Source organism: Gadus morhua, chromosome 22, assembly GCF_902167405.1.
Source record: "Gadus morhua chromosome 22, gadMor3.0, whole genome shotgun sequence".
Lineage (NCBI taxonomy): Eukaryota > Metazoa > Chordata > Actinopteri > Gadiformes > Gadidae > Gadus > Gadus morhua.
In genome coordinates this window covers 12770340-12796882 of record NC_044069.1, presented here as the reverse complement: position 1 = coordinate 12796882, position 26543 = coordinate 12770340, and the positions used below count along the sequence as shown (strand labels likewise).

At 42.1% G+C, this 26543-nt stretch overlaps 1 protein-coding gene across 1 annotated transcript in view; it reads left to right on the top strand.

The window, feature by feature from the left end:
- The window catches only part of csmd2 (CUB and Sushi multiple domains 2), a 244295-nt gene extending 229658 nt beyond the window's left edge, over nt 1-14637 (top strand). The window contains exons 66-72 of the mRNA XM_030347780.1: nt 2103-2168; nt 2468-2629; nt 3017-3129; nt 4000-4087; nt 7237-7369; nt 7904-8082; nt 9207-14637. Of these exons, the coding sequence (XP_030203640.1) occupies nt 2103-2168; nt 2468-2629; nt 3017-3129; nt 4000-4087; nt 7237-7369; nt 7904-8063 (722 nt within the window). The 3' untranslated portion in view covers nt 8064-8082; nt 9207-14637. The remainder of the gene's footprint in view (nt 1-2102; nt 2169-2467; nt 2630-3016; nt 3130-3999; nt 4088-7236; nt 7370-7903; nt 8083-9206) is intronic.
- Nucleotides 14638-26543: the final 11906 nt, after the last annotated feature.

The window sequence follows — 26543 nt, the reverse complement described above, 5'->3', positions numbered from 1 at the left end:
TTCCTCAGTGCAAGTAGCAAGTAGCTATTCAGTGTGGATAGAATTTTTCCACTAAAGGTCTGGAGGAATTTGTTTCGCAACAGTGCACAGGCTTTGGGTGCCCTAACTTAGCATCAACACATAGCACAATGTTTTATAAGTCACAGTGAGTGACGCCAGCAAGTTGGACAATTGGTATATGGCACAAAGATATATTTGCAATACAAACAAACCTACATTCCTTATTCATATGATAAACAGGTTAATCCTTATTGACTTTCATTTTTAATAAGCCAAAACTGAATATGCTTTTCACATGCAGACTTGCAGACCAAATGCGTTTTTTTAAACGCTCAGAACTACCCCAATTGAGATTGTAGGACAGAATTGGCAGGCAATTATCTCAACATGTTCAAACTGAGTGCTTCATGTTGCCAATATCATTTAATGATGCTCAACTGAACATTTAACGGGGTCCTACAACTGATGCCATCTTATCTGATTTATAAAACACACTGTCAGCATGTGATGTTTGACTTGTTAGGCTTTCATATGCTGTGCGCAGATCTGATCCCTTGCCAGGCATCCGCAATGATGTGAACCGTCTGATTAAGAATTCATGTGTTGTTGTTTTTTGTTGCTGCCACTGCCTCCCCCACATCCACGCATCGCTTCGCACCGAAGTACCTGCGACAGCCGCTCATAGACTCCAGCTAAAGCTATTCCTTCATCAGCTCTCCTGGCCCTCGTCCTCCATTGATGACCAACTTTTATCTGACCTCCACAGCGGATAAGCCTAGAGATGCTGGCACAGCTGTTTAACTCATTAATGTGGTCCACTTTGGCGCATAGTTAGCAGGTTTTTTGTTGTTCTTGTTGTTTATGCACCAATGCAGATCATTAAGGTGTCAGGGCAGAGGGCTGGTTATAGGGAAGAGATAGAAACGCTTTGCAGGGAAGAAATCTGTTCACCAATGTGAGGTCACTTTCTCTAGTAAATCTCATTGGGCTCCATTGAGGCAAAAGATTGAATCTGAGCTAAATAATGTAACGATATAGGTATTTATGAATACAAGGGATGTCGATCGATAATAAAGAGGAATCTGATTAACCACACATCAAAATTTGCTTGAAAGTCCCCCAAATGTTTAGATTTTTCAATACAAAACATTTCATTTTATTGTGGTTGAACCAAAGCATTGAAAATGGATTGAACTCCCTGAACGTGCTGAAATGGCTGAATCACACCTCTTATTATCATTACTGTGACCTATGACCTGTGTCTCCCTTGGACCTTTCAATGACTCCCCCTATTCCTCTGGGGAGCTTTAGTTACCCTCGCAACTAGTTAGACAAGGTGAGTATCTTTACCAATGAGGGGTTAGAAATAACAATACAAACTTAGCCAATGTAATGGACATGTATTGTTGACATGGCATTGCCATTACAGGTGCCATTCGGCCTTAGCATTGGTGTGGAAGCACAGTTTGGGCACGAGACCAATAGCGATTGGTCTCGATTCATTATTGTCTGTTCTTTCCGGCTCGCACAGTTCACAAACAGCCACTATAAAATAGGTTTGAGGCCGCAGCAACCTATATATATATATATATATATATATATATACATATATGTACACACACACACGCATGCACGCATATTATTGTCTTAGACAATATTTCTGTGTAACCTTTTTAAGGTCTGATTTCTACACTGGGGCTCGTTTGTTTGTTGGTGTGGAGTCTGTTTACTACCGTGGCCTATCTCTGCTAGCCGGCTTGTGCAGTAAGCTGTTATTAAAGTGTCTCCCCGGGAGCTGAAAACACGGTGGCCTGATATAGCCCTCAGCTCTGTGGGGGCTGCCATCCAACAATATACCTCCTCGACATGAGTCAGACTTTGTCATAGGAAACCCCCCCGCCCCCCCATTCTCTCCCGACCGGCCATCCAGGGAGTTGGATACGCTGTGTAGTGCAAGATGGAGGACACACCAGCAGTTGCTTCGGGGAGGAAATACTAATAGTGACCAAACTGGCCAATGTGTTTGCTGTTTTTCCTTTCCGTTTCTGCTGACAGAAACGTATTTATTTCTTTGTTTCTTGTGTTATTTTTGTGCTCCACAGCCGATAACCGCCCAAGCGGTAAGAGTCCCGTGGGCACGGTTCAGGAGCCTCCCTCCAAGTATCCAGGTATGATCGATATCATCACTTTTATGGTATCAGATGTACTTTATGGATCTTGATTTCACACAGCAAAAGAAACAGGACAGCTTGAAGAATTAGAAAAGAGATTCCAAAATACCCACAAAAAAAATGAGTTTGGAGTTAGAATTACCAATAGTAAAGTGTTGATATCGTTACTATGACATGCATAATCCCTTGTCTTACTTCTGTTCCTATTATTACTATCATTCAATTTCCCAAGTTTTTACTACCACACTCATCAAGTTCTCCTGCATTTTCCTATTCAATAACTTTCCTCCCTCCAGTCCCGGTGGGCGTGTTTGCCAAGAACTCCCTGTGGAAGGGCTCCTACGAGTACCTGGGCAAGAAGCAGCCCGCCATGCTCAGCATCAGCGCCTTCGAGGCCTTCAGCAACCGTGTCAATGGCACCCTCATCGACCACAGCGGCGTGGAGCTCAAGCTAGCCGGTGGGTTGGCGCCGAAACGCGTAAAGACGTGTGATGTTAATCATGCACGGACATGCTCTCCGTAGGCGATTCCATGAGCAAGACTCACTTACTCACCTGCTCGTTATTGAGTTAATGTAGAAACTTAAAAACGTTGCCTGGGGTAAAAGAGTCTAAATGACTATACTATAATATGTGTTTGAAAACCTGAATTAGGTGTATTCACCGTTCTAACACGTTTGTGTCTATGGGTGTCTGTGTGTCTGTGTGTATTTGCGCCCGTGTGTGTGTGTGTGTGTGTGTGTGTGTGTGTGTGTGTGTGTGTGTGTGTGTGTGTGTGTGTGTGTGTGTGTGTGTGTGTGTGTGTGTGTGTGTGTGTGTGTGTGTGTGTGTGTGTGCGGTGTCTAGGCACCTACAAGCGGGAAGAGGCTCAGCTTCTTCTGCAGGTCCATCAGATCCGAGGTCCGGTGGAGATCTTTGTCAACAAATTCAAAATAGACAACTGGGCCTTGGACGGACACGTGAGTGGCTGACACCATCCTCTCCACTTGTGGAGATACACAACCTAGTGGTAGATGTTGTACACAGAGTGTTTATGGTGCGCCCCGACACGCCCTGGTGCTCCAGTCACTGACACATACATTGTGTGTCAGGCAGGTCACGTCTCCGTGCGGGCATACACACGTGTCATGGGGAGCGCTTGGATCACACAGCGGAATGCATTTGCAGTGGTCCCGGTTGAATTATGCCCCCCGACATGCAAGGGTCACATCTCTCTCTCTCTCTATCTCTCTCTCTCTCTCTCTCTCTCTCTCTCTCTCTCTCTCTCTCTCTCTCTCTGCATTGGGGTTGAGGGAGGGAGCTGACGTCGAGCCCATTGAGAGTTTTCACTTTGATTAAAACGTCAGTTAATCACAACCTTGTAATCACAGCTTGACAGGAACACCTCCCCCCTCCACCAACCCACACACATGCCACCCCCCCCCCCTCCCCCCCTCCCCAACCTTCCCACATTATCCTTTCTGCCAAGAAGGAGCCCACTAATACAGCGCACTCCAGATATAATTGAAAAATATATAAACTAGGTCACTCCAGAGGGCGGTGTGGTGGCGCGGGTGTGTGTGTGTGTGTGTGTGTGTAAATTACCGCACGACGAAGGCATACCCCTGTTTGTTCTTGGAAGCCCGAGCACCGAAACAAAAAGCATATCAATAACGTAATAAATAAATAAACATCAAGTGTCACGCCGAGAGCCCTCCACGAGATTCACTGTCGACTCGACGCCTGTGACAAAATATAGCAATTCTCGCCACGTGTGTGCACGCATACCCTGACACATTGATGATACTCTCTCTCTCTGTTCTCTTCTCTTGATGTTCCCGTGTGACTAGGTGTCCTACATTCCCTCGTCCAACTCCTTTGTGTACCAGGGTTTCGTCCGCGGAAAGGGCTTTGGTCAATTTGGCCTACAGAGGATGGGTAAGACGCAAGCTAGAGTTAGTGTTCATGTTTTTTTTTCACGAGGCTCGGAGCAGCATAATCCAACGCATAAACAAGCTCAGGCTTTCTTTATTCTTTTTTTTCATAACCACAGAATGAAAGACCCGAGTTAGAAATTTGAGAGTTATGTATGAACATTCATACTAGGGGAAATGTCTAGGCTAGGGGAAATTTGATTTGGGTGAAACTTGTTTAGCGATATCCTATTGTGAACTGCCAGGGGAACGGAGAAACCAGGTGAGGATGTATGCGGACTGACATCTTAATGGTGGCATTGTCGGTTTACTGTTTAAAACAATCTGGTAATTGCAAAGAAATACAACAACAAAAGAAATCAAAAGCCATAATTTCAATTATTTCAATGTCCAATCAATCACTGTTATGGTAATTGTGGTAATTTGCGGTAATTGTGAACGCTGAACTCCGAGTCCTTTAGATACTCAGTCCCGGTTGTCTGCATGAGAAGACACACAAACACACTGTGTCGCTTCACCGTGATGTCTACCTGGCTTGGTTTGAGGGTGTCAAGTGTGTCTCCATGCACATTCAGGCACGTTTATTTACATCCATTCAAACAGAGCGGCCGTTCGACGCCTTAAGGCAGGCCTACACACATATGGAATATGAAGGTTTAACCAAAATCGGTGACTGGTTTCCTTTTCCGTAAAAGGGAGCAGCTTGGCTGCATGTGTGTCACATGATCTAAAGCCAGGGAACGCTGGCCTAGATGGCAGCCCGCCGTTGTCACACTGTCGCCTCCTGTTTGTGGTTTCTCCTGTCACTTCCAGCCCTTTTATTTTTCCTTCTTCGTCTTTTCCTTTTTTTCTTTTGCGAGTTTTTGAGGATTCAGCCCGCACAGCTCTAAAATGTTTTCAGAAAACACAGGGCGTCTGCCGCATCCAAAGTGATGCATTACCCACGGTCCCACACCCCCCCTCCTCCTCCTCCTCACACCCAACAGCAACGACAACAAAACATAAAACAATACAGCTGACATCAGTTTGGATGCACAGCTTAGCCGTCTCTTTCGACGCGTTAAATGGTTGCTAGCCGACCGCTTTGACACCGTCTGGTGTGTGATGCATCCGTGCGGTGGTCTTCTGCACATCGGATGTGCTAGGTAGCGGAGGGGCAAACAGGATGATGGAATACACAGTATATGACAAAACAGGGACGAGAACATCAATGATTATCGGGTTCAGGTTAGGATGCATCATAAATCCTTTATGATCCGTGTGAGAAAACAGAATGACGTGGCACACATTGTGTGTTTGCCATCATGTGTTTAGTCCAGAGCTCCATCAGAAACCATCGGCTATCATGTGACGATGATACCAGAATGCCTCTAATACCAACCTCTTCCCCCGTCGCCTGCGTATTCTACATTCAGCAATGGATATATTTTTATATTGAATATTTCGTTGCTTCTCGAGGATTCAGTGACGCCGGTTAAAATGCGTGTTTACTCAACGAAATGGGTATTGCTCCCGGTTTAAGGCGCTGAGGAGGGGGACCACATGAGTAACGGAGAGCAGCTGTGCTGAGCCACCCCACCCTGTCCCCCCCCACCCAGCCACTACTAACTCTGACCCCCTCTGCCTCCTTCCTGTCACCACTGCAAACAGACTGAGCAAACAGCTCTCTATTAACACAGAGGACAGCTTTTAGTGCCAGGACAAACTGCCTGACTGTGTGTGTGCGTGTGTGTGTGTGTGTGTGTGTGTGTCTTTGTGGGATTGTGTAGCAGCATATTTATGTTTATGTGTCTCTTGGAAATGCCTTAGCCCCATGTGTTTGATATATTTAATGGCTGACCATCACATGAGGGGTTACACCATTTGTGTGTGTGTTTGTGCATTGATGATTTTGTATAATTATCTTTATGCGTCTTGGAAATAGTCTTGCCTGGTTTGATAATGTGTGTGTGTGTGTGTGTGTGTGTGTGTGTGTGTGTGTGTGTGTGTGTGTGTGTGTGTGTGTGTGTGTGTGTGTGCGCTTATGAGCATGCCTGCCGGACATCTATGTGTGTGCATGCCTCCATGACGTTTAAGTGTGTGTGTGTGTGTGTGTATGCATGTGCCATCGAGTGTCATCAAAGCGTATTTCTGGTTTAGTGTGTCTGGCTTAGTGTGTTGTATGTGTGTGGGTGTGTTTGTGCGTGTGTGTGTGTGTGTTATCTGTGTCTCTGTGCGTGTGCATGCCATTTAAGTCTGCACGTGTCTGTGCGTGTTTGTTTGCGTATGCACATGCCTGTGAGAGTACTCTTAGTGTGTGGGTGTTTGTGTGTCATCTAAGTGTGTGTGTGTGTGTGTGTGTGTGTGTGTGTGTGTGTGTGTGTGTGTGAGTGTGTGTGTGTGTGCGTCTCACACACAGCAACATCTGCCTGCTGCTCCCTTATGTATCCAGTGGGGGGGCTGCCAGCCACGCAGCACACTAATTGAATTCCTTCTAGTTTGTCCCTCAGACTTTATTGGGGCTTTCTTGGCGTCCGCCGGCAGACAGGTGGGCTGTCACTCTCCCGTCGTCGCCGTGGTCGCCGGGCGACAACATGCCGCCAGGCTGCCCCTAAATTGGAAAAGTGATTCTAAAATGACTGCAGCGGCATCGGTGTCTGGTGCTGATGGCTGTGATTAAAAGTCATTGTCAAGAGGGGGCTTTGGATTCTGTTGTTCCCCTGGTGTGTTGAGGTGTGGGGGGGGGTGCTTGCAGTGACAAGCAGAATAATTTAAATGCTTAAACATGGCTTGCGTTTCGCATTACAAATCCTTACTTTGTGTGTGCTGTGTGCGTTATGTCTGGTTGAAATTCTACTGTGTAACTTAACCATTAATTTAAAAGTTTTAAAAAGTTAAAGTTTTAATTCATATGTTATTTACAAGGATTAAGGTAGGGTTAGGTACCTGACCTTATTTAATATCAGGTCCCTTACCAGAAACCCTATGCTAATGCTACATCATTAGGCTTTTTACTGCATTAACTGTTAATTAATGGTCATCGAATCTTACTGTAAACTGTTACCATTACGTTCTGTTTTGTGTTTCTCTTCCCCCCTTCACTGATGATTCATCAGTCATTCATGGATCTCACTAAAAGACGGTGCTTGTTCTTTCTGGTTGTCATTGCCACAGAGAATCTGGACCCAAGCACAAACAACCCAGGCTACAACTTTGCCTCCAACAGCAGTTCAGTGGCCGCAGCAATCCTTGTGCCTTTCATAGCCATGATCATTGCAGGCTTTGCCCTTTACCTCTATAAACACCGGTACGTAGCCCCACACAATCACACACATAGGCATGCACGCACGCATACACAAAAACACACACACAAGGACATACAGGCCGGCATGCACACTACAGGAGCAGCTGAGACAGTGGAGGCCGCCAAGCCATAAGGGGAGCATCTCAATTCGGGGTGGTCTTAAATCTCCCAGGCTCTATTGGTACTATTCACTTTATGTTTATGCCCTCATATACACAGATAAGGAATCTTTATTATGGGCAATAAACATTCTTGTGTGCATCTTGCTCCATACGCAGCAGTGCCGAAACGAATAAACACACAGACCGAAATAGCCGGAATAAAAAACAAAACGTCTGCCGGCTATTGTTATTCATTATCGTGTGATTATTTCATATCCGAATTGCATTCGTGCATCGCGTCGTATCTTGTCCGCAGCATTGCACCACAAGAAACGCCTCGTATCGGAAAAAAAGCCCACTCGGCCTCACGGCTCTCTCGGACCCTTTACCATCCTTTTTCCTCATTCTGGAATTTCTTTTTCCTTCCGTTCCTCAGAAGGAGACCAAAAGTCCCCTTCAACGGCTACGTGGGCCACGAGAACACCAACGGCCGGGCCACCTTCGAGAACCCCATGTACGACCGCAACATCCAGCCCACCGACATCATGGCCAACGAGTCAGAGTTCACCGTCAGCACAGTGTGCACGGCGGTATAGCGACCGGGCCCGGCCCGAGGTGAGTCCCGAACGCCACGCCCCCCGTAGTGCGGTGGACCGGCCAGTTAGAGGTAGACCGCGTGGAGGTTTGGACTTACCGTATGCTATCACAAAATAAAAATGGCGATGACGATGTAATTCTCGTTTTATATATATATATATATATATATATATATATTATAATTCCTTGTCTCTTAATAAATTAAACCCTTTTATTGGAGTAGCAATCATCTAAAATCGAAACACTGCATAACACAAAATGTTGGATGCGTTACGTTTATTTTCCCCCTATATTTATTGTTATGACAGCTAAGGCTCTGTCTTTCCCCCGTTGTCTTATGGGTAATGCAGCTATGGCTTTTACCTTAATCCTGCAAATGCCACATATTGCCCTTCTTTGGAATTGCTATTAGCGTCAGCTTTATTCCCAAAATGATTCCATTAAGACAATGTATTTTTCTTAGAATTAGATCCATAAACTGCCACAATGCATAGACTGACAAAGCACAGCCTAGTAGTTCTAGGCGGTTTATTAGGGTTTAAGTAATATGAATAATATAAATATAAAAACATAGTGTTACTCTAAATGCCTTAATATCTTGTTGACGGTTATTGGCACAGCCCTTGTGTGCAGTATTGTACAATGTGTTATAGGTTTGCTTGGTTTAAGTGTCGTCTCCTGTTTCAAATAACCAACTAACTACAAATTGAGGTGGTGGCATCAAAAATGCTGCAATTTTATTCCTAAAAGGAACATTATGGACATAATTTAAAAAAGTATTACATTTAATGTATGACTTCTTTGAGAGCCAATTATTGTTACTTAAAAAAACTATTAGACTGAAATGTCACCATGTTGACCCTTGAAGCATCAACATTGGAGGTAGTACAGAGATAATACAATTTACAATGGATGTAAAACGTATATTTGATGCATTCTATTTCTTTGGGCATAATACTAAGACGGCCCGTATTATCTTTCCCCCAATATATCGCTACGTCTCTCTCTCTCCATCCATCCATCCATCACATCTGTATCTATATTTCCTCCTGTCCTTCAACCTTACCTTCCTTCCTTCCTTTCCCGCTATCCCCGCCCACACGTGTCCCTCGTCCCCTGCTCCACGCTTTACCCTGGCGCAGAGGGAAGGAGAAGGCATCACTCACCGGCAGGGTGGACCAGGGAGTTATTAGTAGAGGAACATCACACACCGACGCCGTCCCCCGGTGGCTGCAGCCCCCCTCGGCCGGTTGGAGTCCCAACATGATGAGAGCCCCCGAGACGATACGAGAAAGCCTCCCCCCGCCGCCCGTGACGTCAATGACAGCTTTTTCTTTTTCGTGCGCTTCTTTAACTCGAGCCTCTTTGTCGGTTTTGTTCGACAATACGTTGAGGAATAGCTTCCTCCTTGAAACTGTATCAAGCTAGGAGCGCAGCTGCAAGTAACGCTGTGACGACTGCTCTCACTGTCCTCTACCAAAACCCAAAGGGATTTCCATTTCTTTTGTTTGGTTTTTCTTTTTCCTTCTTATGGTCCACTTGAAGCAAAGCAGCCATGGGAATGGCCTGTAGCTGTAAGAAATAGCCGTGTGGTGTCCAGGGAGCATTGTGGTGATCAGAGCCTCACAGCTTATATGCCGCTAATGTATATCACAGAAAGAGAAAGAGACTTATTTTTTCTCTCTCTTTGATTTTCCTGCTGACTTGATTTTTACACACTGCTTGTTTTGGACTTCGGCATCTTTTTCTTTATTTTTTTGTCTCTGAACATTTCAGACCCTCAAAAGTTTTTTTTTCCTGGGCCACGGGTCTGAGGCTGAGGATAAAATGCAGTTTAAAAAAAGGATTCTACTACAACCATGACTACTTTATTTTGGGCTTAACTATTACTTTTATTGGAGCCGGGATGTCATTTTCTTGATAAGGCAGCTGTGTCCGGAGAAAAGGGGTTGAAAGGTTGCTAGGGCAAATGAAAGAAAAAGCACTTAGTAAGACTGCAAACTGAATTTGAAAGAGTGTTTTTTTTTTTTGTATGTGTGTTTCTGTGAGGGATTGGGAAAGTTTGCCAGGGAGACATATGATGGTGTATGAGTGAATGAATGTGTACATGAGCATGTGCACAATATGCATTTTAACCGTATTTGTTCTGTTGATATCAGCGATCTGCCCCAAAGCATTTCTCATCTCTGTCTCATTTTTTCATGTCTATTATTTTTTCTTATCACTGCTCCCTCAAGATGTACCCTGACGTAGGCAAAGATAAACACTTTAAAGTATGCTGACATTTTATCTTCCACTGAAAAGGGCAGTATCTTTTCTTTCAATGAAAAAAAGCAACCTGACTGCTCAGTCCACAAGGAACCTCTGGACCCGAATGAATATTAATCCTATCTTTCAAGGCCATGTGTTGACCTAACATAACTCCACAGTGAAAAAAATAACAAAAGAAGCTAACCCCAGTGTAATAATCCAGCTTCCCCCTATTTCCCATTGGTGGTAAAATAGTAGACCTACCATTGCCCGACTGTAAGTGTTCTACAAAGAGGTGCTCCTCTGCTCCGCAACATAGGATTGAAGAAGAGACCATGCGGCTCTGATGGGTCCTAGCAACAATTTCAAAGTGCCAGAGTCAGATTTTCTTTTTTAATAAACATGGCAAAAAATAAAAAAAGGGGAAGCAGGAGAGTTCTTATGACTCTTGGTAAATTCCAGGGCCTGGACTCAAGGTAAAAAAATAATAATGATAAAAAATAGCTATATTGTATTCCTGGATACAAAAAAAAGCCCTGCAAATATGTTGAGTTTTTTTCTTTTTCTGATTGAAAGAGAGGGTAGGGGAAATAAAGTGGTGCACTAACAATGCTGAGGTATTGAGTAGAACGGAGCTCCCCTGTTTCCCCGGTAGACCACATCAACTCATGAGATGTCAAACTTCCCAGTTCTAGAACTTCCTCACCAAAACCCCCCCCCCCCGGCCCCCACTAGTCCTCTGGTTGTTCATGCTCCTGTGACTCACACTGGTATATATTTATGTATATATATATATATATATATATATATATATAGCGATAGGCTCAAGGTTTGCAGTATTATCAGCACCCTAACCGTGGTCAGTCGTCCGGTTGGCTGGTCAGTCTTGGAGGAAAGAAGCCCTAAACAAAGCTTCAAAATTGAAAAGGTTTGCTCACAGCCTTGAAAAAAAAGTTCAAAGTTGGTCAAGCAAGAGGAGCCACACAGCGTGAGTGGAAGTCACAGCGTGTGACTTCCACTGAGACAGGTCCCGCTGGATTTAATTCACGTCACGTCGCCAGACTACACATCTCATCGATTTTGTCTTTTTCGGGGTGTGTGTGGGGGTTTGCATTGCGGGAAGACCTTGGATAGATCCATATATCCATGTGAGTGGAATGGAGACCCACTTTGTTTAGTCTCAACTTGGGGGAAAATAAATAAACAATTAAAAACACACAGATCCCTCGGTGCTGTGGTGGTAATGGTGTTGCAACTACTTACCACACGCGCCAATAGGGAAATTATTCGGCAGACGAGTGTGGGGAAAAAACACGTGCTTTACAGATCTTTGCACATCTCTGCTCACGAAAGGGATCGGGATTACGGTGAAGGATGGCAGCTGTAGAGAGCGAACTCGGACAACATCTGCGCGACAAGCGGGATCAACATAGGTGTTATATGTACGCTTAGTTACCATGGTTACTGCCGTGAATGCTGATGGCGATGACGTGAACATTGTCGGGCAAAAAATGACACCTCCTCATCCAATTAGCTCCAATTATTCACTCTGGTTCGATGGTTACCTCACATCACGAGACCTGTTTTAATTCTGTCCTTCGTCATTTGAGGGATAGATATCGGTTAGGCCATGCTTGACTTCAAAGGCCTGCTATTAGTCTGATCGAATTAGTAATGCTGAATAGAATCCCATAGCTGCCTCTCTCCCTAAACAAGCGCCCCGTATTTTGATATATTTGAGATGGGCCATGCTACGGTACATGATGTACGTTCATATAGTGGAAGAAAATACCAAGCTCCCTTGCGTTGCTTTGTAATGACGGTTTTCACACTGGGCCTATAATTGACCCCTAAAGCCCTAGCATTTGTAACAAATCACTCCTTTTGTTCTACCGATCTACGTTATTTTCTTCTCCCTGGCTTTGTAATTGCTTTAACAGTTGTATTACTTATGATGCCCTGGCTTATCTTGACAGCGAGTCTACAGTATCAGCTCGTCTGTTTGCCAGGAGCAAATTGATTTAAGAGAATAGGCCACGAGTTTAATTACCCTGGGAGATTTCACGGAAAGACATTTTGCATTATCTTGCCGCTGCTTGTGTTTCTCATAATTTTAAGCAGCCGTTGTCATACATTTCTTCTTTTAACTTTATTGTCAGCTATTCCGCCTCAAATATGTCCGGGGAGAACGTCGGCCTACGTTTGTTTGTTTTTTCTCCATGAAAAGGGAACATCCTTTAACCCCCCCCAAAAATGTACCCCTGACTCTGAGCATCACATTAGCCCCCTTTTCAAGTTAGATTTCACACAAAAATCGTATCAACGAAGAAATCGCTTTTTTTTATTTCTCGTCATCTCCACTAGCGAGTGCTTTACGTTGAAAACAGTGCCTTGGTAAAGTAAAGCCCATAGTCAATAACACACTGATTGAAATTGTTGAGAGAGAGACATCTAGAAGTTTAGATGGAACCTATAAAACATTCCCCTTATGGTCCTAGTATACGGTAAAAGATAAAAGTAAAAGATACAAGAGTATTTCCACAAACATAATTCTCAAAATACCAGTGGTCCTGCCCACTAGGGGGAGTATTTTAACGCAGTGGAATCATCTTCCTTTTGTTGGTCACGCTGCCACTATGTGCCACCTACAAACAAACAGGACATCCCACCACGACACCACACCTGCCCTGGGAACCTGCGGGTCCCTCTGCATTGTGGGGTCTTGGTCCTGCAGACTAGCGGAGCGTGTGGGGCTCGATGTCTACGTCCCTATACCGTTATATTCTTTCCTCGGCTCCCGTTCCGCTCCCTAAATAAGTGATGGGCTCATTAGAACGGTCCACTGCCCCTGCAAATGATTTATGTGTTGGCATTTGTATGCTTGTCAACAGCTGCTGCTTAGCTGGGTTTTATTTTTACGCGGCCTGTATTATGCATCCCCATCCTCAAGAGGTACCAAAGAAAGTTATCCAAACTCGGCTTAATCATATCAACACGATTCAAGGCGGAATTGGACAATTGGAATACAATAACAAATTTAGTCAATCCCCGATAGTTAATGTCAGTGTTTTCCATTTTGGCTTCCTCAGGGTTTGAGAACGTTGGAGAAAACTTTAAATGAAGGACCGAGACATCCTCAAGGATTTAGGAACGATAATTCACAGACGGGTGACTTTCACTTCATAGGTCCTTCAATCTTTTTGGCTCTAGTGTCTCTGGAGTCATCCAAAAAAAATCAAGTCAGCGTAGATAAATCACTGCTATAGAGTCCAAGAGCATACTGAATGCATGTTCGGAATAGACCATGTATGGTTAAGAGTACACGAGGCCTCAGTTCCTTGTGATCTACAGTTAGACTGAGTGCCATTTCGTTCAGATGTCACTTCGAATTGCCCAGCCCACCTTCCAGCGTCGCTCTCTTTGTGCATGTTTATCCATGCACCGACATGTTTGTTCTCGCTCTACATTAGGCCCATGCTTTCTTCATTTCGATCCATGTCAGTTGTTTTCACAGCTCAGATTCATTTTCGAACCATGTTCAGTCACGCGTGTAGTTTTGGTACAATCGCTAAATGACATATGTCCTTCAGTGGGGAGCATGCATTGTGCCGGTCCAGTGAATCTCTCCCGTTTAAATGAGCAAAAAGGCCCGTGGCCCCATGACAGCAGACACCGGAAACCAAGCAACATGAGAGAAAGGTTGTTGTCTGAATTACTATGTCGCAAAATGTTGCTCTATTTTATTGTTATTTTTGTTTGTTATTTTTGTTCTGTTGCCTAAGACCGTTGCTTGGACAGTAAGAGAGTAAAAACGTGTACCTGAGCAGACAGCGAAACTGCAGAGAGCAAAACTGGCAAGTCGCTGAGAAGCGGTACATGTGAACGAACAAAAAAAAAAGGTTTTGTACAGAGATATATTTTTATGGGAATACATTTGTAATATAAAAAAAGAGAAAATGGATCAAATTATATGTAAATGTTTTTCTTTTTCATTATTGTAGTACAAATGCTAGTGGGGAGTATACAAAAATATCTATCTATATAGATATATAATATATCTATGCATATATAGATATATCATATAGATATATACAAAATGACGAAAATAAAACTTTTTTCTAAGTGTAAAAAAGATTGTAAATAAAAGTTTACATACATATTGTAAATATGTAAGACCCACCATGGCTTGTCTGCAATATATAAAAATGTATTTTATCCTTTATCCGTCTGTATATGATGCTTTGCATTGTGTTTAAGCTTATTCTACTTTCTTGAACTTGAAACTTATTTTGAAGATTTTGGAATAAAATATATTTAAAATGATATGCGTTCATGTGGATTTATTAAGTGTAATATTTCATTTCTGAATGAACATTTTTATTGTATTCATTAAATGGTTCAATACACTTGTTCAAGTACCTTGGTAGTGTTGATTCAATTATTATTATTATATATTATTATTTGTATTTATATGTAAACATAGTTAGTCAAGAAAAAGTAATAGCTTGTTTGTGATATTCTACACATTACCATTATTTTTCATATAAAATGTTAAAAGATAACGTTCATGTAGTTGGTGTTTCACTGTCATAACAGCTTTACAATATTATATACTCTACAAGTTAACAAATACAGTGTACTTTGTTAACTTGTAGAGTGTTTGTCAGTGTCATTCAATAGCCTTCGATTCAGAGTAAATACTTACCAACTAACATCCAACCAAAGAGAACTGAATCAAAATGTGACATACCATATAATAAACAACCAAAAAGACAGGGGCAGTGATACCTTAGCTAAAGTGCTGCTCCTTGTCAGGGTCAAAGTGACAAGCCGTGTTAGTTCAAGTGTGTGTGTGTGTGTGTGTGTGTGTGTGTGTGTGTGTGTGTGTGTGTGTGTGTGCACGTGTGTGTGTGTGTGTGTGTGTGTATTTCGATGCACACTCGCACTGGACATGTGCAATAGTCTCGTCTGGATATTGGCAAGGTTAAAACCTTTCCTTGATTGATTAAACGAGCAACTGCACACGGATCATTAGTCACTACTGTTCCCAGGCTGGTTTCCACAGTGATTAATCAAGCCGTGTCAAATGAAGCAGTTAACAGTTACCCTATCAGTCCCAAAGACTGGGACACGAGATGGGGTGGGGTGTGGGGTTGGGAAAGGGCTTTTTAGCTTGTTTTGTGCCACACACTACATCCCAGGTCGAACAGAGGACTATCGAGTACTGCCCCCGGTGTACTTCATCATCGGCTAAATATGCAAATTGAATTATTTAACTCTGGTCATACAGTAACTTGAACTTTAAAATGAAGAGTATTTCTTTGCAAAAGGCTATTCATGAGCGGAACCTAAACTTGGATCCCTCGCTCTATAAATCACATCCCTTAGTTTTAGGGAAAATGCAATAATAATATCCCAAGTACTCAAAATATGCATTCTAATATATTCTTTTCATTGCACTGCAGCTCCCCTTTATAACCAAAGTAAGGTCTGAGTCACGCTCATGGTTTTTATCAATGTTTATTACCACCTAATGGAGAATATTAACTTCAGATCTAAAGTTTTGCACTCAGCCGGGCTCCCTAAGGCCCTTTTCTTCTATTGATGAAGAAGAGAATCAAAGCGTCAGAGCAGAGAGCAATTACCTCTGTCACTTTCACCGCTACGAGCATGACACATACCACATATTAAGTTATTGTTGTATTTAACAACATGACAGCTTCCTCCAATTACCCAGGTGTCCATCGACTCGTTTTAAGTTCTCTTCTGTGTTTTTTTTTAAATGGAGTGATACATTTAATAGATGATTTTTACTGAGATCGTTTTCTGTCTAGATCCTGAAAGTAACCAAACAATTTAGTTCACTAAGGAGGGCGTGTGCCAGTGCATGTGTCAAGGGTGTGCGTGTGTGTGCAGACTACAATTTGTTCATATCAATTTGTTTTTCTTTTAAAGTCTAATAAGTGACATGAAAAACAGAAGTGCGTACATAATATTGCATCGTTCTCGAAAAGATCTAATAGAATATCCAAAGAACAAACGTTGAGGATCGCTAAAATCCCATTTTTTGTACCGTTCTCCTGATCCTGATTCCGACGCCAGATCAAATTTTACACACACCGATGATGAGAGGAGGTCAACGCGCCTATCTGACGATTTCATTTCCATTTCAGTAATGACTGCCTCAACCCTTGGGCTCTGTTCAATCATCACAGACACGTTTGTTTGACCATGAGTCTCAGTCAAAGCATCTCTTTTTGGGAGCCGCTCAGTGTCCCGCTGTCCCCCGTCCACGGTCATCACAGAGGTTTGGGAGCAGACATCAAAGCGAGGAGGGTTTACCCGCTAGAGTGCTTTGTGTGCTGGCCCAGACCTTGGCTAACACGAGGGGGGATATCAAACATCCTCCAGCAGGGAGACTATGAACCAGGGTGGAGGGAGGGATTGGGCAAAAATATGCATTTGTTCCGCCTGTGAATTTGTCTGCATGGATTCCATCCTATTGACTTAGAGCAGCATGGGTTAGTGAACGACTCTGTTTAATGTTGCTCATGAGATATTAATGCTTCTCATCATTTGGATGTATAATTGTATGTGTAACCACATGCATGCATAGAATCCAATTATTTGATTAAATCTCTTTATTCTTCTTAAATGAATGCATGCTTTTGTTATTTAGGTTTGAGTCCAGTAGTGAAGAGTGGATTGCAAACTGGCTGTAGTGAAACGAAGAAAGTATAGGAGTTTTCTTATTTTTCACTCCAAATGGCTTAGATTAGAAAACGAAAAAGTATTAATAGAAGGCATGGGGGTAATCATTCTATAGTGTTCCTAAGAGAGCCCCTATATCATACATTGTAAACCAAACACAAACAAAAAACAATTTCCACATAGTGCCCACATTTCCACATGAAAATAGTTAGAGCAGAATTCCAATTATATGCTTCCTTGACTGCCAACAAAGAATCTGTGATTAATAAAGGAAATGTCAGCAATTTGTCACCATATAATATAAATATTTAACGCTGCAACTGCAACATTCAGGTAAATCGTCGTCTCTTGCTCACTCTCCCAGTCAAACTCAACCATAAGACAGAGGAGAAAAGTTAGAAACAAGAAACAAGTGTGCAAAATGAACTCATCAACGGAGGTGAGAGTAATTAGTTTATTAAGTGTAGCAGGTGAGGGGGGGTTGGGGGGAGTTATTGATTGGAGGAACAAGGGACAGGAACAGGAAGTACTCCTCTCAAATCATCATTGGCTTCCAGATGTTCAACTAAAGGCTATGACATAGTTCACAATAGATCAACTTGATTGAATTGTCTTGTCGACTGACTGGGGGAGGTAGAAAAATTAAGAACTTACACACATTTATTTCCCACATTCTTTGCACGTTGTTTGACTATTCTTTGCATTATATGTAATAGAGTTTGGATGTGAACGCTTAAGATTTGTTTTCACCTCTTAATGCAAATAATTGATACACATGCAAGGTATACATCAATTAGAAGGATGGTGCATTCACAAAAAAATAGTGTTAATGAGAAACTTACATGCCATGCTTTGTATGAGGTCAGATAAGAGATCCATAAGGTATGCGTGGTCCTTTCTATGAATGGTATGGCTGGACTATGAATTGGCCTAAAGGTTTTTAGGCTCTGAGGGTGAGTGGTAAAGGCTTTTTTTTTTTAAATAGAAACAAAAAGGTGATAGAGTGGAGGGGGGCATGTTATCGGTTCAAATTGGCTTGTATCGCTGACGGCTATTAGAATGAATTATCAATAAATATAATAGATGGCAATAAGTTCCGGTCTATGAATGTAGTTTATCCCTATGGATGCAATAGAAAGACTATGTTGAGAAATGTATAGGTTCTACAATAGACCGAACTCTACCATCTCATACAACTTGTACTTTGACCATGGTGACTTTGACAAAGCAGGGAGAGGTGAGTATTCAGTTGGTTGATAACTGCAACCTCACCTCTAGTTGCTACTTATTTGTGCACACTGGACCTTTAACCATTATTAAGCAGGGACTTTCCATAACACTTTAATAATGTGTTTTTGTGGTATTTTAAATCAAGGCCAGCTTATATTGTTGCTTTTCAGTGGTATTTCCTTGAATAATGTTGGACTGAAAACCTAACCATTGATAGTTTGGCTGAATGTTTATTCTATCGTGCAGAACAATTAAATATATCTTCATGCAATGTGCTGGACTGATATGATCCATGTGCTGTCCATGTGCTGGACTGATCAACGTTAAAGTGTACTTTAATTACTATACTATGGCTTTAGTCCCTATGATCCCCATGGCCATTTTTGTTTTTCAAGGCAATTCCCCTTAATTCTTAAGTGCTCTGCAAAAAGTTATAACAGATCAGTTTAAAAAAGGGAACATACAATATATTATTTGAAGTACCGCCAAAAGGAAATTTCTATCCACCTTGTCAACACATGAAAAATTGTGGAAGGAAAAATATTTTTTTTTATTTAGTTTCCTATACCCAATGAGAAGGAGTGATTGCCCTGGTTGAGTTCAGGGACCCCCCGTGCTCTGGCCCAGCGGGCGGTGCACTGACACTTCTTAGGTTAGCAAATGGCCAGCACCTTTCCAATCAGCCGGCTAATAAACACTCAACATTGAGACGCCACCAAAACGCTGCCATGTCCCATTTCACTGTAAGATTGAGATGAACTCTGCCAAAAAAAGTATGTACCCCATGGCTACGTTACCAAAGCGATAATTTGTCAGGAATCTATATTCTAACGTGAAATTGGTCCTGTTATTTCGGGGCAATATCGAAGTGCATTTAGGGTAGGATGGTATACATACAGCTATGTAAATAGTTATAAGGCTGGATGCTTATAATGTCAATTTCCCATACTCAAAAATTGTATATGGAAGTAACGCATGTAGCCACGCTAAACTGGCCTGTATAGATTCAACCAAAGGTCTTATTAAAAAAACGAAATCACTGAAAGCCTTTGCATCGATATGATACGGTTTGCAATAAGAAGTTTTTAGGCCGTTAAAAACCATCACATTTTCATTGCTTCTTGTCAATGATGACCAAATCACTTTCTGTTTGTACTCAATACACAACCGCACATCATTTCTGGACTTGATATAAAAGACTGAGTCTGCCTTCAGCTTTGAAAAACATTGCATGAACAAAGAAAATATATATATTAGAGCTGTCAGTTAAACGCGTTATTAACGGCGTTAACGCAAACCAAATTTAACGGCGTTAAATTTTTTATCGCGCAATTAACGCAATTATTTTATAAAAAAAAAAAAAAAAAATTTTTTTTTTTTTTTTTCCTTTGGCTCAAAACAAAGAAGCAGTAGCCTGACTGCTATGTTCAAATGACATTTGTTCAAAGCAGTCGTTTAATTGCACTATAGGCTCTTTTTTTGTATCGTCCTGTTTTGATCAGTGTATATGCCAATGTTGTTATCAATAAAAAATCATTTGCACAAGGCAAGCCGATGCACTTCACCATGTTGATAAGAGAATTAAAATGAGAATAATTATGGGACAAAAAAATCAAGGGATATTTAGCATAGAAAAATAATTTGCGATTAATCGCGATTAATTAGAGTTAACTATGACATTAATGCGATTAATCACGATTAATTATTTTAATCGCTTGACAGCTCTAATATATATGTATTAATTACTCTTCAAATAGACATTTCTATATATGGTAATTCATTATTTTAGCTTTACTTTATTTATTATTTTCTTGTGATTATTCTTTCTGATTTTATCGCTGACCACTGTCATGTTGATAGCTGAAACAGTCAGGTGAAAATCTTGAAACTCTCTTATCCTCTTTCTCACACCTTCTCACAAATACAGAGCTTTACTTTACTTACTATATCCTTTCTTGATCTTTTTTGATGACAAAGTGGGTCTCCAGCTTTATTTCTAGATGAATTCCCGAAGTTGAGAGAGTTTTAATTGGGTGAATGCAGTCCCACTCTCACTCTCACACTGCCGAACCCACCCAGGTCGATAGAGCCAGCTTCTTGATTTCCCTGTTGCCTTCTAACTGTGATTACTTCTCCAATCTCTTTGCTATTCTGATGGCAGGGCCCCTTACCAACACACAGGTCTACAAAAATTCACTAGTTTTGGGTTCAGTCTTAGCTGGTCTGACATGTCCAGCGTGTCTGACGCTGGATTGGGCAAAAGTTGGGGGAATGTTTGGGGGATTCTCAGGGGATACAGAGTGAATAGAATATTTTTGGGAATTATTTTCTGGTCGAAATGCCCAATTGCTAGGCCTTTTCCAGTGCTCTGCCAGCTGAATGATATGATTCAGAGGAGACAAGCACAAGTGCCTTGTCAACACTGTTGGGGACTTTGGAGTGATGGGTATCAATGGCTGCATAGAAAGCCCCTTTCAGTAATGAAAAAGCAGCATGACTTCTGGTTTATAGGGGATGGGGCTGGGTACTATACACACACACAAACAAACAAACAAACACATACACACACATTTCTTCACACCACAGACAGGCATACACATATTCACATACCTTTCATCTACACATGTGAAGAATATTCCATCATTAAATTGCCCTCAAGCTCAGCGAAGAGTTGGGGGCTAAGGCAGAGTTTGTGACACACATGGCTACATGTGAGGTCTTCCATAGGAAGATGCTAATAATACTGAGAGAGGTGAGTCACTGTTTGCTGACCACATCAACCCACCCATGTCCCGTTTTCCCCAGTTTCTTTATTTTTGATGGAGAGAGAGAGAGAGAGAGATGCTTTTGACATCTCTATGATACGTCAGTTAAATATGCCAATTTATAACCATAGAAGACTTACAATAAGGTTGGGTTGACCGAAAATAAGTTACGGGTTCCAGTTTTTTAATCCTATTTCATACAGTCTATGGTTCGAACAGGAAGATAACAAGTTCCATCAGGCACACAGAATGATTATTAAGTGTCTTGTGTCATCTGCAAGTCTGTGAATAGCACACTGACAGGGTGACCCCTTTTTAATGTAATGATGTGGGAGTAAGAGTGCTCGATGCTAGGTGCATGTATACTTAAGTTAGTCACATACTTTCTGTTTTTGTTGCTTTTATCTGTCTGGCGGCAAGACTTGTTACGTCTGCTTTTCACGTTGCGTTTGCAGAAGGCGGTGGCAGCAACACATTAAAATCAAGAGAATTCTAAATGTGACGGGAGCAAATAAAATGAATAAGTAAACTTGCAATGTGGCCGGCAGATTGATTTGGAGCATAAAACGGTGGTGAACCCGCAGTGAAAGTTTAGCTAGGTCCACTAAATGATTTAATTCCATCCCCAATAAATTTTATTTTTTAAACCAAATATTTTTGACAGATGTTAGGAAAATGGAAAGACCCGTCGCTCACGTGGGTCATAGATTTGAAATCATCCTTAATCGGGCAGAGCCGTTGCTTGGCAACAGGCATCACCTTGATTGAATTGTGTTGTCAACTAACTGGGGGAGGAAGAAAGATGGAGAAGGAGAAATGGGAAAGAAAATTCAGTTACCATCGAAGAACAGACTGAATGCTTGTTAGCCTACCACAATTATTTGAATAAGATGGAAATACATGTTGGCTTTCAACATGGCTTTTTTTTTTTTTTTTGACAACCTCTCATTGTGATTTGCAAACCGCTATTGTTTTTCAGACATTTTGCATGTCTAGCCAAAACATTTATTCAAAAGGATAGTGAGAGTTTGTGATTTGTTGCTCTTGCGAAAGATTTTACTTGAACATTGACATAGCATAGGCATACAGTTTATGGTTTCAGAGAATTCTACATAACTGATCTCCGGAATTACGAATCATTAGTGATCAACTTAATCTCTCATGGTGTTGTCATGGCATCTTGCCAGGATATGTTTAATAACACAAAAAATGAGAAATGGAATTGGAATGCTGTTTGATTTGGCTCTATTTGACCTAGAAGTGTAATGCAGGTATTATAATTTATTTCTGGATGAAGTGCCAGGTTCATTGTGTAAGACAGTAATGCACTATGTAAATTATTCCCCCGGGCCAAAATAAGATCTGAATGAATTTGCCAAATTAAGGGTCCTCAGTACAATCCTCAGTAGTCGGGGAAACACACTGATTTATGCCCAAGTTTCTTTCTCAGAATTTGCAATTCATCACTATTTATTTTGTCTCATCATGCATTTTTTATGAATAGTATCTTTTGTCAGTTATTTGGGGGGGCAGCTAGGCTCTCCTGGTTTCAGGGCTGGGGTATCTGACCTGTCTAACACTTTGTCTGTGGTAATTAAGTCTCTCCTGGTCTAAGGGCTGAGGTCACCAAACTAATAATTTGGCTGCGTCAGTAAAGTCTCCCCGGGACTCAGGGCTGAAGTTTATAATCAATCACTGTTTTATTAGTTTATCAATTTGTTCCTGATTATTGGATGGGCATTAGGGCAAATGTGCAGACACATAAACATCCTTCAAAATAAAAAATCACCCGCATAGTATTCTCTTTATTCCTATGGGTACTTGCTTGATCATATTCTGCCATTTTGCTCCTTCCTTTGGCACAAACAACCTAAAATACACACACAGACAGACATGCTCACACAGCTCTCTCTCTCTCTCTCACTCTCACTCTCACTCTCTCTCTCTCTCAGCCGTGAAGATCCTAGCAAAAACTTAACTTGAAGTGTATCCCATGTGACGACCTCTGTTCTTCATCTCTTTTCCCTCCTTGAAGAAGTGCAGACAAGCGGCCGTCTGCAGCTTGAACAGACACCAAAGCGCCCATGTTTTCATGTCGGTAAGGCAGCCAGATATCAGTGTAAGTCGATGTACTGTAAATATGAAGCCTCTTTTCTTGACAATATCAATGCCCTTTCATTTTGTGCAGTCCTGCGTGGGTGTGTGTGTGTGTGTGTGTGTGTGTGTGTGTGTGTGTGTGTGTGTGTGTGTGTGTGTGTGTGTGTGTGTGTGTGTGTGTGTGTGTGTGTGTGCATGAAACTGTGTTTGTGTGTGTGTGTGTGTGCATGAAACTGTGTGTGTTTGCTTTGTGTGTGTGTGTGTGTGTGAGTGAGATTGTGTTTGTTTGTGTTATCTGCATGCCATTGTTCTCATTCTCATCAGTTCTCAATGCCAGTGTAGGTCGATGTAGTGTAAAAATGAAGCCTCTTTTCTTGCCTTTCGTTTTGTGGATTCCTGTGTGTGTCTGTGTGTATGAAACTGTGTGTGTGTGTGTCTGTGTGTGTGTGTGTGTGTGTGTGTGTGTGTGTGTGTGTGTGTGAGAAAGTGTTCTGCATGCCTGTTCTCTGGTCATGTGTTGGATGCAAGCAGCTCTTCCTCTGACTTCATAAAGCAGGTGGTCCCGCTAGCAGTAAATTGGATTCAGTGCAGAGTCACGCTACAGATTTGGTTAGCCCGGTGTGCTCGCGGGGATCCTGATAAAACAAGACAAGTCACGTCAATACGCATCCAACAGCTATAATACAGGTGGAAAAAACTCTCTCGCTCTTGCTCACTTGCTCTCTCTCTCCCTCTCGATTTAAAGGACTTTATTTATTTATTTATTGGAATGGAAACTGATGTTTGAATGGCCAAAGCACAACAAGTAAATGAAGGAACAACATAAGTTAAATAAATTCTAAAACCATATCTACAATATATACCATATTTAAATTGGTACATCCAGTGAAAGCGTACCCTCTCCGTCTCTGTCTCCGCCTCTCTCCCCCTCTCTCCCATGTGCCTTCACGCTCACAGTCCCTCGCCCTTTCTCTGCTCTCTGGCATGGATTGTCCTTCAGGTGTGATGGCGGCCGGAGTTGTCACTGTGCTATAAATTGCCAGGGGCACCGTGTGCAGACAGCGCCATTCATCAACGTAATTAGTGTTTGGGAACACAACACCGCTGCGGCTGATGCTGCTGTGGTCTCTACTACACTGTAGGCCATCTGACAGGCTGTCTGATGACCCACCACTCACACCCTAACCCAACCTCTACCGCCACCACCACCATGTTCGTCTCTCTCTCTCTCTCCCTCTCTCTCTGCTATATGGCGTAGGTCATCCGCTATTCCTGGCAAACCCTTTCTATTGGCCAGGTTGACCTTGATAGGTGATCTATACAAAGACTATGTAAAATGGTGTTTGAGACACAATATTACTTTTGGAAATAGGACACATTTCCCAAAGCAAACCAAGAATTACTACTGTACCGAAGGGAGGTGGAATGACGAAACAAGCTAGCCAAGCTGTGCGTGAGTCAGTTGCAGGTGTTTTATGAGGAGCACGGCGGAGAGATGTCATGATATAATTGGTCAAACTGTTTCTATCCAGCGAAGATAGAAGTCGTCAGACATCTGAAAAATTCAACTGCAGAGGAATCAAAACATTATATTTCATATCAATAATAAATCTCAAAGATATCCGCTTTGTACTTTCCCAGCGATCCAAACAGACACCCAGTTCATAACTTTAATAATGCTGCAAATGCAAGGGCTTTCATCACTTACTTATAACACACTCATTTCCAACTAGGTCGCAAATGAATCATATGTTTTAGCATACTGGGTTGACTGGGTGAATAGGATTATGCCTATAAGGTATGACACCTGCATTTTCCCTGCCGTTTCCTCTGTGTCCTCTGTGTTTTAGAGATACCCGGAGGTCTTCCTGCCTGAACCAGTGCCTTGAGCCAGTGGGTAATGGGGCTGAGGGATTGTATGTTGGGGGGGCTTGGGGGGACGCATTGTGACATTTGTTAATTTGTCATATTGGCTGAGTGGTGCAGTAATTACCGCCATTGGGGCCGAATCGCTGACTATGTTTGGGTCTATTGCCAGAGAGCAGAAAGCCCCGGCAATTGGTCCAATAAAAACCTTGTGGAAATGGAAAGAACCTGCCTACCTTAGACCTTCAGTCTATTCAGGCCTTCCTTTTGTTGACCAGTTAACGGGACAAGTAACGACTGTGTCCTTCACGTCGTGACCAAAAACAAACAATTGTGAGTGGGTTGGTCAGACGGATCACTTGAACGTGCATAATCCAAACCAGACAATGCAGCGTGTACAAAAACACACCCAGTCACACTTAAACACGCACACACATGGTTTGTGACAGACAATCAAACAGTTTAGTCGCTTCCGAAATATCAGCTCATAATGAAAACTTGAAATATGAAAATTACCAACATTTGTAAGTTGCGCCAAAGTCCTTATCGTCAGCTAGGTAGGCTAAAACGAATTTGCCTATTCATTATTTTGTCCTCCCCCCTGATCTCACTCTCTTCTCGCTCGGAGGGCGCCCCCCCCTCCTCCGAATGTTCCCGATAATTGTGGGGTGCTGGCTGAAGAGGCCACGGCTGCTGCTACTGCTACCGCGCGGCTCGGCACTGAATGAATGTGGCTTGTTGACTCAGAGCCACGATGGAGTGTGCCTTTCGGAATGCCAAGTCCATTATACTGGGAAGGGTTCATTTGTCTTGGTTCCTATTGCCGCTGCTGTAACTAGCAGGTATACACTGGTGATGAATGACCCGACCTTTTCCCTCTCTACTCCTCCCGAGCGGTGTGCCAGGACGATTCCCCGCGTCCAATTTGGGCACGTCTTTTAATGCTCACGCAGTCCAGCTATGTAGTCAGCGTGGATCGGGTTTACTTATTAAGCAGCCGTTGGGGGCGTTTGGTGGTGGTTGGTAGGGGTTGACTTGCATTAAGAATGTATAAAGGCTATATATATATATACATATATACATACACTCATTCTAAATTAATAAGCATTGTGATTTCTCTGCATTATAGATGGTACAATTAGCTTGAGACATCTTGTTGCCATGCAAATTACATTATATGGAATAACATGAACACAAGTTGTTTACACAAAGCTAGCAGGTTGAGCTAGAACGGACGTTAGGGTTGATTTTATTTATTTTTAAGATGAACCTTCATTTCATAGATATCTTCATCCAGCCATGTTGGTCTATAATATGGTAAATAATATTGTAAATATGATTAAAACTGCTCTGAATGTGCTAATCGCGTAGGTCTACAAACCAACAATGGAGGATAACATTGGTAGAAACAATTGCAATATAGTTAGTAAAATATCGTTAGGCATTCAAGATATCATGATTATTTTGGGACTATTATGTTAGTTACTTTTATTTTTATTGAGGACTAAATCTGACAAAATTAATAACATCTATATTTAAAAATGAACAACTGAACTCATT